The sequence below is a fragment of the Ctenocephalides felis genome, unplaced genomic scaffold (genome assembly GCF_003426905.1).
Source record: "Ctenocephalides felis isolate EL2017-DRISC unplaced genomic scaffold, ASM342690v1 CF-g0.4_SCAFFOLD_01886, whole genome shotgun sequence".
In the NCBI taxonomy this organism is placed as follows: Eukaryota; Metazoa; Arthropoda; class Insecta; order Siphonaptera; family Pulicidae; genus Ctenocephalides; species Ctenocephalides felis.
In genome coordinates, this window is record NW_020538040.1 from 137,811,898 (window position 1) to 137,829,308 (window position 17,411).

At 27.9% G+C, this 17,411-nt stretch overlaps 2 protein-coding genes across 2 annotated transcripts; one reads left to right on the forward strand and one right to left on the reverse strand.

The window, feature by feature from the left end:
• Positions 1 to 3,862: 3,862 nt before the first annotated feature.
• On the forward strand, positions 3,863 to 8,704 carry LOC113377160 (serine palmitoyltransferase 1). The gene is made up of 11 exons (XM_026617382.1): positions 3,863 to 4,094; positions 4,166 to 4,264; positions 4,328 to 4,450; positions 4,554 to 4,692; positions 4,760 to 4,892; positions 4,967 to 5,096; positions 6,981 to 7,178; positions 7,400 to 7,511; positions 8,026 to 8,149; positions 8,226 to 8,355; positions 8,426 to 8,704. Exons 1-11 carry the CDS (start codon positions 4,062 to 4,064, stop codon positions 8,600 to 8,602), a joined length of 1,398 nt encoding a protein of 465 aa, XP_026473167.1. The 5' UTR covers positions 3,863 to 4,061; the 3' UTR covers positions 8,603 to 8,704.
• LOC113377159 (1,4-alpha-glucan-branching enzyme) lies at positions 8,677 to 16,748 on the reverse strand. Its single transcript, XM_026617381.1, is given in 15 exon segments — positions 8,677 to 8,739; positions 8,826 to 9,074; positions 9,824 to 10,008; positions 10,103 to 10,274; positions 11,080 to 11,289; positions 12,056 to 12,227; positions 12,644 to 12,715; positions 12,798 to 12,987; positions 12,990 to 13,006; positions 13,064 to 13,154; positions 13,228 to 13,372; positions 14,331 to 14,578; positions 15,076 to 15,245; positions 16,251 to 16,462; positions 16,659 to 16,748. Coding segments are annotated over 14 exon segments (2,097 nt in total). The 5' UTR covers positions 16,364 to 16,462; positions 16,659 to 16,748.
• Positions 16,749 to 17,411: the final 663 nt, after the last annotated feature.

Genomic DNA, 17,411 nt, shown 5'->3' on the forward strand with positions numbered 1-17,411 from the left:
AAATGATTTTACTTACGCCGCAAACCCTAAAGGGCGACAGAAATGTCGCTGAATAAGCCGGGGTTGCGATGAGGGTACTCCCACAAGAGTATCCCGTACGCGAGAAGCAATAAAAGGAATTTAATTATTAATTGTAGAGGCAGTACTGCACAGCGTGCGTTATGAATTGTAAAAAATATATAATTTATCATCATCAAATAACATAAAATTTAGTAAAAACTTGTATTTAAATTTTCAAATAAATTAACATTTTTCCTTCAAAATTTTATGTCAAAAATCAATCAAAATCTGAGAACGACGACGACTTTGAATTCTGTCGCAATCGCTAGTCGACCAAAGTCGGATCCAAAAAAAAATCCAGATGAGACAAACCAATCACATTCTGCTCCTGGCAGAAGCAAATGATTGCTAATTTCAACAAAAAGTTGAGTTGACACTCAGTACATTGTACCAAGTGCAATAAAACAGCTGCTAGGTCGTTATTTCATAATCGACCTTGCAGTATTTCGAAACGTGTGCTGTATGCATAAATGCCGAATGCATTTATGTTTGGCGTCATCTCGTGGTATGGTGGTATGGTGGTATTTCACCGGTGTCACCGTGTTCACAGTAAAATTTAGGCATACGTTTCTTTAATCAAAATGTAACAATTATATATTAATTAATATTATTATTGTATCACCATTTGAAATAAATAATTGAATACAGTGCAAATAATTTTTGGTCAAAAAAACTTTTGGTCAAAAAAATTTTGGTCAAAAAAATTTTGGTCCAAAAAATTTTGGAAAAAAAAATTTGGTCAAAGAAATTTTGGTCCAAAAAATTTTGGTTAAAAAATTTTGGTCAAAAAAATTTTTAGTCAAAAAAATTTTGGTCACAAATTTTGAAAAAAAAAATTTTAGTCCAAAAAATTTTGGTCAAAAAAATTTTGGTTGAAAAATTTTGGTCAAAAAAAATTTGATCACAAAATTTTGGTCAAAAAAATTTTGGAAAAAAATTTTTTGAAACAAAATTTGGTCAAAACAATTTTGTGAAAAAAAATTTTGGTCCAAAAAATTTTGGGAAAAATAATTTTGGTCAAAACAAATTTTCGAAAAATATTTTTGGTCAAAAAAATTTTTAGACAAAAATATTTTTAGTGAAAAAAATTTCGGGAAAAAAATTTCGGAAAAAAAATTTTGGTCAAAAAAATTTTGGAAAAAAAATTTGGTCAAAAAAATTTTGTGAAAAAAAATTTTGGTCCAAAAAATTTTGGGAAAAAGAATTTTGGTCAAAACAAATTTTCGAAAAAAATTTTTGGTCAAAAAAATTTTTAGACAAAAATATTTTTGGTCAAGAAAATTTCGGGAAAAAAATTTTGGCCAAAAAAATTTTGGTCAAAAAAATTTTGGTCAAAAAAATTTTGGAAAAAATTTGGAAGAAAAATTATTGGAAAAAAAAAGTTTTTTGGAAAACAAATTTGGTGACCGTAGTTTTAATACCTGCAAATTTGCCTTTGTGCATTCTATATATTTAAGAGAATGTGTTATTGAAAAATGCATATGAATGAATGGATGGAATGGAGGACGCGACATCTGTCGCATATGTAGTAAACTTTCAGCAATAAGGTGCAGTTTAAACAAGTCTATATATTCTATATATAATAAATCTATACAATATATATTATTAATTCAATTAAATTTAAAAACTTGTATTTCCATGTACAACAATATAGATTACCTTTTATAAGTGGTGAAAGGAGATTATTTCAAAACATGCCAAAACTCAAAAATTTTAGCGAAAAAAAATTGAGGGAAAAACATTTTGTGGAAAAAAAATTTTTTGAAAAAAATTTGGGGAAAAAAAATTTGAAAAAAAAAATTGGGAATAAAAATTTTAGGAAAAAAATTTTTGAAAAAAAAATTTTGGAGAGAAAAAAAATTTGGGAAAAAAATTTTGTGTAAAAAAAATTTTTGAAGAAAATTTTGGAAAAAAAAATTTTTGAAAAAAAACTGGAAAAAAAAATTTTTGAAAATAAAATTTTGGAGAAAAAATTTTTTTTTCAAATTTTTTTTACCCCAAAATTTTGGTCAAAAAAATTTTACAGAAAAATTTGATAAAAAAATATTTTGTAAAAAAAAATTTTGGTCAAAAAGTTTTTGGTTTTTTTTTTCCACAAAATTTTTTCCCCAAATTGTTTTTCGCAAAAATTTTTTCCCCATAATTTTTTTCCCTAAAATTTTTTTTCCTAAAAAATTTTTTTTCCCAAAAATTTTTTTTCCTTCACCTTTGGAAATTATATCCAAAATTAAAATGAAAAATCAAATTAAAAAGTTATGGCAAAAATCAGGCGCCACGTTCCTCAAACAACATATAAACAGACTTGCTAGAATAATTGCTGAGAACATTAGGGTTTATCGTAATAAAATATGAGCTGATAAACTAACAAATATTAACTATTATCCAAATAAAATTGGTACACTGCAAAAAAAACTGACCCAAACTTCTACTCCCATACCATATTTACATACAAATTCCAATAACTTTGCAACAACACCCGAACAAAAGGCCGAAATTTTATCATCCAACTTTGAATTAACACATCAGTACAATCTTTCTATAGGTGCGCCCACACCTAACGAACGAACACGAACGAACATGAACAAGCAAGAATGTACCTACCAGAACGAACGGCAACAGCATATGTGGGCGCCACAACGAACACGAAGGAGCACAAACAAACATAGCGAGCAATGTTCCGCAACTTGTCGGTACAGTAGGCCCTCGCTTTACACGGCACTCTGGGTACACGGTTCCCATACTACACGGAGCTAAAAATCCAACATCCCTCCGACTACACGGACTTCTTATTACACAGTATTTGGTCAACAGCCCATAAGTTCGTTGTGCAAAAGGGTATTGATGTAAATTTTGTTATCGACTTTTATCTTTTAGACATGCCTGATTGTATAATAGCCGCCTAAGAACACGTTTGAGCTGACTACTGCGTCGCGCCAATTTTTGAATAAGGTGTCAATGTCCTACATGTCATTTCGTCCGTCTCCTACTTCAAGTTGTATTTCTTGGTCTCAATACAACGCGATAAAAATGGTGCGATTTGTACCAACTCTGAGTCTCTAATAGCACGGTTCCCATACTGCACTATGTAAGGTTCCATAGAACGCACTACGAATTAGCCTGAATTGTATGTTAAATACGAGTTTCTTATAGCACGGTTCCTATACTGCACGGTACGCACTTGCCGCGTAAAGCGAGGGTTTACTGTACATGTTTGAACTTGTATGTGCCGTGTGGACGCTACCACGAATGTAGACAAACATTTTTCTTTTTTATGTTAAAATGTGCAGTCCTGCATTAGTTTATGTCGTATTTATTATAAGATATTGCTGTTATTGACAAATTTTGTAAATTTGATGTCTTTAAATAATTTTTCTCTTTCCCGTTACTTTAAATAATTAGTTTCACGGTACATCCTCGAACAAAAAGATTCAAGCCCTCACTGCTTCGAGGCGTTTGCTTGGAATGATTTGCCTTTGTTCGTGTTCGTGTTCGTTTTTTTTTGTATTTTCTTGTTCGTCATGTTCGTTTGTGTTCGTTCGTAGGTGTGGAAGCATTAAAACATAATGGATTTAAGATTTAATTTTATATTATAGTGATTTAACACTTCACACCGACAATGAAATAATTTCGTTGAACCAACCACTTGATTATTAAATTCATAGACAAATATACATAAATTCAACTAGTTCTTTTGTTTCTTATACGGTTAATTTAACGAGAAATAAACGGTTGAAAAAAACAGTCGTTAATTTATCGTTTATCACTGTTCACCAGTTCTTTAGAACTACTTTAATGATAGGTTAAAAATCTATATGTCAAAATATGAAAATTGCAATATAAATTAGATTTATTTCAATATGTTATAGAGCTTTAATAATTCACACCGAAAAATTAGTTATACAGTGACACACCCGTTGCGACAAGCCTCGCCCTACAAAATAATCTCACTTTATGGACGTTTTTAATTGATCTTAATTATAACTAATGCTATAATTTCCAAAATGTTGTTAGACATCATAATAAAAGCTTTAGAAGTAAATTGAATTTTTAGTGCTATATTAGAGATGAAATAAATTTAAAATATAACTATGCATTTAAATTGCAGGCTCCCTTGTATACTTTTTATCTTCAATTTGGTTTCTTGCTCCTTTTGTTGTGGTTCATATTCTATAACAAGCATAAAACGAATACAGTTTGTCCATTGGTATGTTCTAATTGTTTCAATAATGACTTATTTAATGAAATCTAAGATATTATGAAATCGTAGGATGTTCAAAAATGTATTGATTCGTGGCAACCTGAAGAACTTGTAAGTGATGTGAATTTAGATAATAAATGCTTATTTCCAAAAATTGTTACTGGGCGTGTTGGACATAATATAACAGTTGAGGTAAAGTCATACATGTATTATGAAAAATATGTTTACAGCATAAATAACATGTTTTGCAAGTGCTCATTTGTTCTAAATTACAATATAAAATAATTTCTTAAAGGGTAAAAAATGCCTTAATTTTGCTACCCATGATTATCTTAGTTTACTAGATAATCAGTCTATTAATAAGGATGCTATTGATAGCTTGTATAAGTATGGTGTAGGTTCTTGTGGACCTCGTGGTTTTTATGGTACTGTAGGTAAGATACTTGAATTGTAAATTTGTTTGAACTCTTTCAATATTTTTTAATAATAATAATACCGTAGATGTACATTTAGAGCTGGAGGAAAGACTGGCTAAATACATGAACATGGAAGAAGCTGTTGTTTATTCATATGGTTTCTCAACTATTGCCAGTGCAATACCGGCCTATTCAAAACGCGGAGATTTAATATTCATGTAAATGCAATATATATTTTTATAAGTTATAATGTAGTTAAATTACATTGGCGAAAATGACTTAAATTTTTTAGTGACGAAAAAGTTAGCTTTGCAGCACAAAAGGGATTGGATGCATCGAGGAGTACAGTTATTTACTTCAAACACAATGACATGAAAGATTTGGAAGAGAAATTCATACAACAAGAAAAAAATGATTTAAAGGTTATTTACTTTATATTTAAATTAAAAAAAAAAATTATTTTCTTATTTTTACATATATATAACCTTACATTTAAACATATTCTAATCATCAATAATGTAAAAACGCACTATAGAATATCACATTTTATATTAACATTGCATATTATATTATATATATATATATATATATATATATCAAGGTGGGTTGATTTAAAAGTCACTTACGACACATATGATTTTCGGATACTAGGGGTCAAAATAAGATACTTTTCTGAAGAAACCATACTTCTAAAATGCATTCCGATGGTGAATTGACCCAAAGATAATAGTTGAATTTTTAAAAATTCCCTTTTGACCCATTTAGAGTGCCCCAATCGCGTCCAAATGTATGACCGAACCCAACTAACTTTGGAATGTCGATCCACCCATGTCTATAGATCACCCCCTAGTGGTACCCTGACTTACGAGTAACCTGACATACGAACAATTCTTAGCTTGGTCATACAGCTTTAGGCGAATAAGAGTTTTCTCGAAAAATGTTAGTAATGATAGAATAAAGTTATAAAAATTTTCGTCATTTGTAACAATGATTTTCTTACCATGGAAATATTTTGGCTGTTTTATTATATCAAATTATTTTCTAGTTAGTCATTTCAATTATATATTAATAATAATTGTCTAGTAACAATGTACCTACGCAAACGTATCGAGGATACTTTGAATATGCATCAATAGGGATTATATATGTTAAGTTTGCATTTTTTGCTTTTCGTACATTTAAAAAATATTGTGTTGTACTTTTATAATCATTGGTCCAAAGAAAAGGGTCATATCTCTTGAATTGATGCATGAAATTATTTAAACTGTGCTTGAGCAGAAGAAATTGATAAAGGGTATAACTCCAGCTAAGAGCTTTACAATAATTTATAAGCAGTTTTCTGAGCTCTAAAAGTTTATGTATAAAATTCACCCCGATAAAGTTACAACAGTTTCATCATGAGAGTTCTTTAACCACACAACTGGACTCAATGGTCAGCAAAAAACAATAATCAAATTTATAAATACATAGTAAATTATTTTTTTTAAAGTTAACAAAAACCCCAGTGCTGGGACGAATTAATGGTATTTCAATGTATTTACATAGTAAAAATTGCTTCGAGATACGAGCGTTGTTACGAATTAAACTCGTATGTCAAGATACCGTATAATTTATTATGAAAATACGGATAATTACACAATATATCATTGATAGCTATGTCTTTTATATGCCATATAATTTTTCTTAACTAAATATTGAAAACCGTGGAATTCAATTTTGCTACCTGCTTGCTACCACTTCATTGTTTTTATGAAAGATAAAATTAACTAGTTGTAAATAATCCACTAAATCAATGAGAATTCAGATTTATCAACTTTTTAGCGGCCCATTATTTTAATCTTTAATAAATTTTTATAATGAAACCGCTTTTTGTATATAGTATTTTATTATGTTTATCAATAATGTGATAGCTTTATAAAAAAAATGGTGTAATAACTAAAAACAAAGAAAGCCCGACAGATCCTTATCAAAATCTATTCAGCGCGATTTCCAATTGTTATTTTTCAAAGTTGTTAAATTTTTAAAATCGATTAAGTATTTTTGACGAAGCGTGGTCAAACCCTTTCCTGCTATTTCTGACGAAACGCCTCAACCGATCGTCGAAAAACTAATCAACGCTTGTCCTTATCAAGTTAAGGACAGTATCAAGTTATAATCTTCAAAAGTATCGACGTAGCCGTTTTTGAGCAAGATCAACAATCGGCTCACATAAACACCCACTTTTTCCAGTTTTGATCTCAAATGGATTCGGATTTAATTGGACAATTGATTCAATTAATTAAATAAATTCTTAATCTTCTCAATAGAATTTAAAGAAGGCTACTCGAAGGCGACGATTTTTAATTGTTGAAGGAATTTACATGAACACCGGCAATATATGCCCCTTGCCCGAGTTAGTTGAATTGAAAAAAAGATATAAGGCTCGATTATTTGTGGACGAAACTGTATCACTAGGTACACTTGGAAAAACTGGCAGAGGAGTGACAGAGTATTTCAACGTAAATGTGAGTTATCATAACGCCCTTTAATTAATAATGTTATCATTTTAAATTGAAAAATTATTAAACAAAGTTTTGTATTTTTATTGCATTTTTGGATCTACTTAGTGTAAAGTATGATTTTTTATAACTTTTGACTATAGTTCTTGCTATTTATGAATACAAAATGAATGTCAAACCATATTTTGAACTTGCCAGTATTTTCTATCTAGTAATGCTTATTTCAGAGAGACGACATTGATTTAATTATTGGAAGTCTTGATTGGGCAGTTGCATCTATTGGTGGTTTTTGTGTGGGTTCATCGTTTATAGTGGAACATCAAAGATTATCTGGTTTGGGTAAGTTATTTGCTTTAAATATCAAATAACGCAAACAAAGACTTTAAATTTATTAAAAATTAGAAATAAAAGAGAATGAAAAAACAAAATTATAAAAATAAAATAATGAAGTGAAACTGAAATATTTCATAAAATTAAGTCTTGTATTCTATAAAGCAATATATCAAAACTATGTATAAGGAAGATATTTGTAAGGAAAGATGTTTCTGATAGTATTGTGATTTTGCCTTTAATGTAACTTTTAAATAATCATAAAACATAATAAAAAATAAACAAATTCAATATAATTTCAACTAATTATTGTTATTAAAATAATTTCTGGAAAAATATTTTAAGTTGAAATTATTATCTTGAATTTGCTTATTTTTATTGTTTTATAATTATTTAAAAACTACATTAAAGGAAAAATTAAATGTTGTAGTTTGTCTACCACAGACGTCTTACTCCTTACTTATTGTTAATTTTAACTTAAAAAAATTTATATGTATTATGTAAAATTTTGTAAACATTTCAGGTTACTGTTTTTCTGCATCTTTGCCACCGCTATTGGCTCGTGCAGCTATATCAGCATTGGATTATTTTGAAGGCAATTCACATTTGTTCAAGAATTTACAAGACCGTTGTAAACAAGTCCACAAGTATGCTTTATATAGTTGTTCATTTATGACAATTTTATCTATTTCATGAATAAATGTTGAAATTAATTTGTATTAGTTCACTGCAGCATTTAACGAAATTGAAAGTGCAAGGAGATGAGTTATCACCAGTAAAACATTTATATATGCAAGATGATGACTTATCAGTCGAGGAACAGGATAAATTTCTAACGGATCTTATAGATAAGGTGGTAATGGGTGTCGTTAAATTTTTAAAACCATATCGATAGCACAAAATTGTATCTTATATTATTTCAGTGTGAAAACTCTGGTCTAGCACTAGTCAAGTCAGCATATTTAGAAAGTATAGAGAAATTTGTTCAACGTCCAAGTATTCGTCTCACTGTAAATAACACTCTAACAGCAAAGGAGATTCAATACGCAGCAGAAACATTAGAACAATTATCAAGTGGAGTTTCTCTTTATCAACATTGATAAATAAGTACATACCACAAGCTTATCACTATATAGATTATTATAAATATATAAAAATTATAAATTAAAGTCGATTATTGACAATTAAAATTTTTAACAAAAGCAAACACTATTGCAGTTCGTGATGGAATGTAAATCTGAAAACAAGATCAGTATTACATAGGTATGTGCACAATAGAAATAAAAACTTACAAAATCACTTTTTGTTTCATATATAACTTACCTTGATAGATCTTCTGCGATTTGCAAACCCTTCAGGAAGAGTTACATGAAGGACATCATTATTAACTCTTGCAAAACCTCCATATATATGTTCATCTGAATTAAGAACCACTTTATATGCACCATCCCCACTAACACCGACCAAATAATCAGTAAAACTCTTATGTGGGTGAAAGTTGAAAACAAATACTAAACCACCGCGCTCAAATGCTATTATCTTGTCATCCTCATGTTTCCAGCTTACGTAACCCTATAAAAGTAAATAAACACATTTTAGACAATTAAGTAATTTTACTAAATGCAATTGGAAGACGTAATTACCAACAAGAAGTAACTATCTAAAGTGATATTTCTAATTGCTAATAAAAGAAATTCATTTTAACATTTTGAAGTTATAGTTTGAATGTTTTAATCAAAACTATAAAGACTATGCATATTATACAAAATATTATAACTTGATTTATAAGTATCAGAGTTAAATAGGAAAACTATAGTTTAATACTCATATAGCTAATGTTCTTTTATTTTAATTGAAATACTCAAAAGCCTTGAATCCATTTAATAATTAGCATTGTTTCAATCATTATATTAAACAGACATATTTTTTATGATATCATTGCTCAAGGTGCCGCCCACAGTTTTAATATAACAAGTTAATTTTTATGACATCAGTGTAAAAAAATAATAAATCTATATTTTTTTATTCAAACATATAAGATAACAAGCTGCTACAACGAGCTGTACGCGCCGTACAGCTGTTTCCAAAATACTGTTTTCGAAAATAAACCAAACAATTTAGAATTCTATAAAAATAAATATTTTTTATGCATATTGATTTTTTAAGCAGTGTGTATTCAAGAAATGATATTATTGAAAAAATTAAGGAAGCAACAAGATTTTTTTTTATTAGAGCGGGGGGCACGGTGCGAAAAAGATTGGGTATCACTGCCTTAACCTGTTATTAAATCTACAATTTTATAAAATAAAAATGTTTCTCACAGGCTCGCACTCTAACCATCCATATTTTGCTTCCAGAAAGTTCATATCTTGATCGAACTTATTCAAAAATTTATATTTCAATAAATTATCATCAACTAGATGCCACTGCCTTCGTGCATAATGATAGGAACTATTATTTCCCTTACGTGGAAAGTCCAACCACTCAGGATGCCCAAATTCATTACCTTAATTCAATTTAAAAGGCAACAATATAAAATTATTTTTAAGCAGACTTAAAATATATAATTCTTTAATTTTATATGTAAAAAAGTTGCTTACCCATGAAATTAAGGTATGCTTCACCACCCAGTGAATTAGTTATTAATCTTATCATTTTATGCAGTGCAATGCCTCTATCGATTATTATAGAATTTTCTGATAGAGTCGACATATGAGTATACATCTCTTTATCCATAAGCCAAAACGCTATTGTCTTATCTCCAACTAAAGCCTTAAAAAAAGACATATGTGAATTAATGTTAATTTGCTGAAAAGGATAATTATGTATATATCCTTATTATATGATGCACTAGATTGTATTGCTTTGTTATATAATAAAGCATAATAGAAACCATAATAATTATAGTTAAATAATTAAATTTACTGAATATCAATAATTATTTAAAATGAATAAAACTAGATGATGGGATGGCAAAGCATCACTCTAGATAGCTTGTACTCTTTATTTTGTAACCAATGGCATTTAGTCGCCTATTATTTGATATATCTAATTGTAAGATATTTTTAACTTCCCTAAAGAAAAGTTTATATTTTTGCAAAAAAAAAATCTGATTTGCTAATTCTATTAGTTTTCTCGACATTTCAAGTCATGCTGAATTGTGTAAAACCAAAATTAAGTTGTGAGTCAAAATTTGAATTTCGTCGACTTTTCTAAGAACTGATTTAAAAATCTAAAAGTCATTCAATGAGACTCAAGTTGGTTTGTTTTGCGAGAGAATCGGCCAAACTATTTCTTTAGAATCTGCAGAAAACTGCAAACATTTTTGTCCACATTACGCAATTAATTCGATTTAAAAAATTTAAAAACCATTCGAATGATGATTATTTACACACGCCGGAAAGTTTTTACAACTTTTCTAAAGGTAAAACTCTACTTATGCTTAGTTCTCATCAAAACAAATTATATATATATGTATATATATATATATATATTTATAAATATATTTGTATATTTTTTTATACAATATTATAATTTTTATTTAAATTAAAATTTCTTAAGTTTAAGTATTAGTTACTTGGTCGTGCGATTCTGCATAAGCAACAGTATTTTCCCTCCATCTACGGTTTGTAAGGGTATGTACGATATTTCCCATATTCCAATCTTCATCTCTACATTTTTTTAATATTTCAATCCATTTATCTGGAATAGCCATTCCTAAACGGTAGTCAAATCCTATTCCTCCTTCAGCAATTGGTCTGCACAAACCAGGCATTCCTGATACATCCTAAGAACAAATATTATTTTCATATCATCTTAAATTACTTAACTACAAGGTAACCAGACAAAATAATACATTTAATAGCTATTAAATTGTTGTAGATAAGGTTTTTCTCTTATTTTACTACTTTTCTTGAGAATGTTCTATAAGACTGAATAAGTTTATAAACCTACAACTCGTATGATTTAAAATTAACAACACAGACAGATAGAACAAAAAATAATTTAAAAAAGCTTTGAAACAGTAACTAAATTTCATAATTATATTACTAAATAAAATACGGGTAAGGTATTTCAAAGATTAAAATTAATTAACATTAAATATTTCTTAATGAAGTTATATAATCATGATTCTGGATGGTCTCAATTCAGTTTGATGGTACTGATAGTTGTTTTTTCCAACTAAAACATAATAAAAACAAATAACACTTCTAAAACCAAAATAGTGTCGGCACACCAGATGAAATTATTAATAAAATGTACTCGGTTGACATTAATTAAAAATTTGCTAATCCTTGCTGATTTCTCTGAGATATTGAATACAGTGTAACACCTTTCACCAAAACACACTACACCTAACTCATGCCAATAAATTAAAACAAGCACTGCGAAATACATTACCATATTTAAAATGCCACATATCCAGTTTAATATAGCAGCATAAAATTTAGAATATTTTTTTACAATTATAATTTACAACAAACTTCAAATGAGCATATGCAAATGCTTTAGTTTGCTATTTCTATTGTTCAATAAATTTATATCGACTTTACCTCTGCAATAGTTACAATACTTGGAAATAGATCGTGTAACATATAATTGGCAAGCATGAGATATACCAAAGCATCAGTGTCAACATTCAACCCAAAATATTCATCATAATTTCCACTAAACCCTTCTCCGATCCCATGCGAATGATATACCATAGATGTAACACCATCAAATCTGAAAAAAATTGAAGTTCTAAAAGATATAAAACAAATTTTATCTAACAAACATATTAGTATTGAAGAGATTAAATTACATTTAAAAAACTAGGATTTTTGTAGATCATGCAAAACCTAATTTTCTTTATTAGAAAATTTATAACAGGCTTATTTAATATGTAAATTAATTCAAAGTAGTTTATAAGTAGATTATAAATACATATTTTATAATATAAAAATCATGGTAAAAAGTTAAAACATAATTTTAAATAAATTCTAAAAAAATAAAATAATTCTCATAGACATTTTTGGTCACCCAACAGTACAATTATTTTGAGAAAATTTACTATATACACCTCTCTATAATATGCTAAAATGGGTAAAAAAAAGCGTTGCAATTCTAATAACTCTCCATGAAAAAATTTAGTAACTTACCTGAATCCATCAAATAAATATTCTTCGTGATACCAATGCAGATTCGAAAGTAAGAAACGTAACACTTCATGCCTTTAGAAAAAATATGAATATTAAAACTAAATATTAAATATTTTATTAAAAAATAATTTCAAAAGCAAGAATATATACACACTCAGAATAGTTGAACAATCTGCTATCCCATAAGGAATGTACTCCTCTAGGTCCAGCATGGAAAAAACAACTATCAGTACCATCGAACTGATTGAGGCCATCCAGAACATTTTTACTCGCATGTGAGTGCACAACATCCAGCAAAACAAATAAGTCATATTTATGAGCTGTGTCTATTAAATATTTTAATCATCAGGAGTTCCATACCGACTGAAAATTGTCCCATTTATTGAAAGAATTTCTATATCTCAAACTTATTTTAATTACCTAGATGCAGCATAAAAATTAGTTACTTGATACCCAAAGCTAGCATAATACGCATGCTCCATTATAGCCATTAGTTGAATTGCATTGTAGCCTAGATTTTATTTAAGAATAATGTGCATATTAAAGTGAAAGATAATACAAATAAGCTACAAATTTTCAATTACCTTGAGCTGCAATTCTGGGTATGATATTGTCAGCAAACTCCTTATATGTACCGACTCTCTCTTCATTTGTTGCTATACCAACATGACACTCATAAATTTTAAGACCTCTTGGTTTATTTGGCCTCTTTTGAGTAAATAGATACTTCTGTAAATGTTTAAATGAATGCATATATATGAAAAAAAAAATTTAACAGCCATTCATCAAAATAAAATTTTTCAAATATGTTTCAACATCTTAAAAACTATCAAGGGATCATATATATATATATATATATATATATATATATATATATATATATATATATATATATATATATATATAAGAGCTGCAAAAGTAAAGTTCATATAATTGTGTAAAACATGACTCAATCTTATTGAAAATTTATAAAGTTTATTACTGTTATTTTCAGTCACTTATTTTAATTTCTTCATTTAATTTATTTCTTTTCATGTTTGTTGATATTACTGTGCAAAGTGCTCGCTCTGTTTGTTTACGTTATAAAAATATCTATCCTTATCCCTTTAGCTCTAGGTACTTGTAATCTTGTTTTTAAATATTCCCACACAAATTTTACATATTCAATATATTGTCAACCTTCGTAACAGAAAGTTACAGTATATTGTCAACCTTTGTAACAGAAAGTTGGTAGTTTATCCATAATTACACAAAATTCAAAATTAATATTTTATAATGTGTTAAAATATATACTTTAGCTTTAAAAATTTACTTTGATGATGAGACTTATTAAGAACTCAATTTCGTCTGTAATTTAACTTTACGAAATGAAGTTTGTGCAAAAAACTGAGTGTAGTGTGCTCATATTCTAATAATTCCACTCAATATAAATAAGTATAAATTTGGAATATCTGTATTGAATTTGTGCATGTAGCTTACACACATGCACCTGCTAATACATGCTTTATATCAAAAGTAAGCCAAAACAATTAGAAAACATTGAAAATGTGTAAATATTAAAATAAGCACTTTCAATTTTAAATCATTTAAATCTTAAAAAAATTATTTTATAATTCCATAAGTATTAAGTTATAAGAAAATATATAACTTTTAAATACTTATTCAGAATGTAAACAAAGGGTATAACCTCATGAGCCGGAGGATGCCAAACTTTATGTTTATAAGTTTTGTCTGGATCATCTTTTGAAGGCTCCACAACATAAGTGGCCCAAGGTGAAATTCTATCAAGTAAATCTCCATCCTTGGTTTTTACTACTATTTTAATTTCTGATAGATGCTTGATAGCGCATGTTCCATCATGATTTGGCGGAATCCATATTTCCCATTTGCCATAATCTAATTTTTTATATGGATGGCTACTCCTATTCCAATTGTCTAAAAAAATGTTAATTCAATCAATAATATTTTAAAATTGTCTGGCTATGAATAAAATGCTCAAAAATATTTGAGTTTTTCATTCCCACTCAAATTTAATGTTAACTCCTTATAATTTTTTATATATTTAAAGCAAAAATATTCAAAGCAGCATCATTTTACAAATGATTTAACAAAACTAAAATGATCATAATATAACAAAAAATAATGATAATTTAAAAAAGGATTTATAACTATTTTGCAATTTGTAAATATTTTATTATTATTATATTATTATTATTATATTATGAAAATTATACAATATTTGTCTAATTTGGAAATCTACTTGGGTAATTGTTAAATTATGCTTTAAGGCTACTACAATTTCGATTTTTGATACATATAATTATTATAAAAACATGCTTGCTTAGTTTAAAAACTGATTGTGTCAACTATTTATTTCAGAGCTGTATAGTATTAAAAATAGTTATTCACAGGATTGATTATCATTAACTCACTGAAGTCGCCAGTTAGATATAACTGAGCTGCACCTGGAGCCCACTCTCGACATGTTACCGATTTATCATGATGGATATGAATTCCATAAAAGTTATATCCGTGTAAAAATCCTTGTATGCCAAGATCAAAAAACTGAATGTTCTCAAGGCTATCTTTTAAACAACCATATCTAAATATAAAAATATATAAATAATACATGATACAATCTTTAATCAAATTGTAAATAATGTCATGATAAAGAAAAAAACATTTTTGAAGAAATAGCAGCATTCAATGAAATTTTTATAAAAATTTAATCTCTCATATGCAAACGACTCTAGTATTTTATTTCTAGTTGATCTACAATAAAATGTATGTCGTTTTAGATAATCTGTAAAAGCATGTAGTATATAAATAATAAATAAATGAGTGTCTGGAGTTAATGAGATTTTTGATAAACTAAAAAAATTGTTCATTTCGTTTATGTTAATATATAATCTCGATTAAAATTATGACATATGTATTAACACGAAAGAAAATTTATTGATGTTCTACTCAATAATAAAACTCTATGCGTGTGTATATATATATATATATATATATACACATATATAATAAATGTTTACAATATATATAATGAGATATGTAATGATAATAAAGAACGTTTCAATTATAATTTATACACAATCTAATATATTACAGATTTATGTTCAAAACAGATGCATATTTCAAAAGTAATTAACTCAAAACTTTAAAAGACTAGATAAATAATATAGTATTGATACTGTTTTGCAATATGCTGGCCATTTGTAATCCATGTACAAAGTAAAGGTACGACTGATTTTATAAATATAAATGACTTAAGTCATTTAATAGTTAATTAACTATTAATTATTGATATATATATATATATATATATATAAATATATAATTTATACTTATATTGAGATCGACCAAAGCAAGTTTCTCTAATATCTTGATACCAAATAAAGTCAAAAACATTTCAATGATAATAACAACATTTCGTACTATACCAATAAAATTTTATGAAAATATTGGTTCAGAAACAGATATTTGAAAATACGATTGCATTAAACTGCAATTGAATTTTCGATGACAAATGTTATATTGACATTTGTTGTGCATGACCTTATAAAAAAAAATAAAAACAAATGCGACCTTGAGAAGGTCATACCTTCTTCGAATTTCTCTCTCGTAGGGTTTAAGATATGGGTCCAGTTCAAACCAATTATCGATGTATGGTACATCAATCTTCATCGGATCCATTGAAGAATACGTGCCACCCATTGTTTATATTTAAACGTCTGTTATGAAACACTGCGGTCAGTTTCCAGACCGCTGGCCGACTGCAATGGGTCAACAGCACTTACAATTTTTGACAATCACCTAGCGGTTAAAACGAAAACTAAATTATTATTATTATTATTATTGTTATTTGAAACTAGCAACTGAAATCATGAGGAGAATGTTATTAAACCAAAATTGTTTTGCAATTGTAATAATATACGTCGGGTTATTCACATACTCGGATAAATGAGTGTATAGTTTATATGAAATGTTTAGTATTATATGATGAACTTACCGAATTCGGCTCGTTAGTTTGATATAGTGTGATACTGGAATTCCAATATCAAAACTATTATATTTAAAACTGAATACTTTTGCGTTTACGAATATATTCTCCGATTTGAGAAAGATTTTCTTGTGCGATTCGTTTTTGTTTGTTACTTTCAACGGGTATCTGGTTCAAAGTCGTACCAACATAAAAAACATATGTACGATCAAGTCTAAATCTAGGATGCTGGCCAGAGATAAATATGCATGATCATAGATAAATAAACATGATGCTGACAATTTAAAACAAATTACAAGAACTTACAAATAACATTATTTGTGAAAATACTTATTTTTCTTTATCTAAAAGGAAAAGTTGTAATAACAGGGTAGGAACCGTTAGAACAACATGATAAGAGTGAGAAATTATTCAGATGGTGAATTAATTTTTAATCAAAATTAAGCTAAATGCTAGCTAGATGTGAGCATAGATACAAGAAAAGTATCTGATGTGCGAGCATCCGAAACATGTGAGAGATAATCAGATACCAATCAGGCTCCCCAAAAATTTGAAGAGTATCCTAGACAATATAATATAAGTACTTCTTATGCAATTAATGAGCCCTTGTTGATTTTTATTATTACTGCATAAAACAAATTACAGAAAAAATCATTGTTTGCAATGATTTTTACTTTCCTGATCTGAAATGAAAGAAGTCAATCAATTTTTTCTAAACTGAAGAATTAATCAACATCAAGTTAAATAGATTTTTGATATCTT

Coding starts and splice junctions, on each gene's coding strand:
- LOC113377160 (XM_026617382.1), top strand. CDS start 4,062: ATGTTGTTAGACATCATAATAAAAGCTTTAGAA. Junction 4,451..4,553: donor GACATAATATAACAGTTGAG/GTAAAGTCATAC, acceptor AATTTCTTAAAG/GGTAAAAAATGCCTTAATTT. Junction 7,512..8,025: donor TCAAAGATTATCTGGTTTGG/GTAAGTTATTTG, acceptor TAAACATTTCAG/GTTACTGTTTTTCTGCATCT.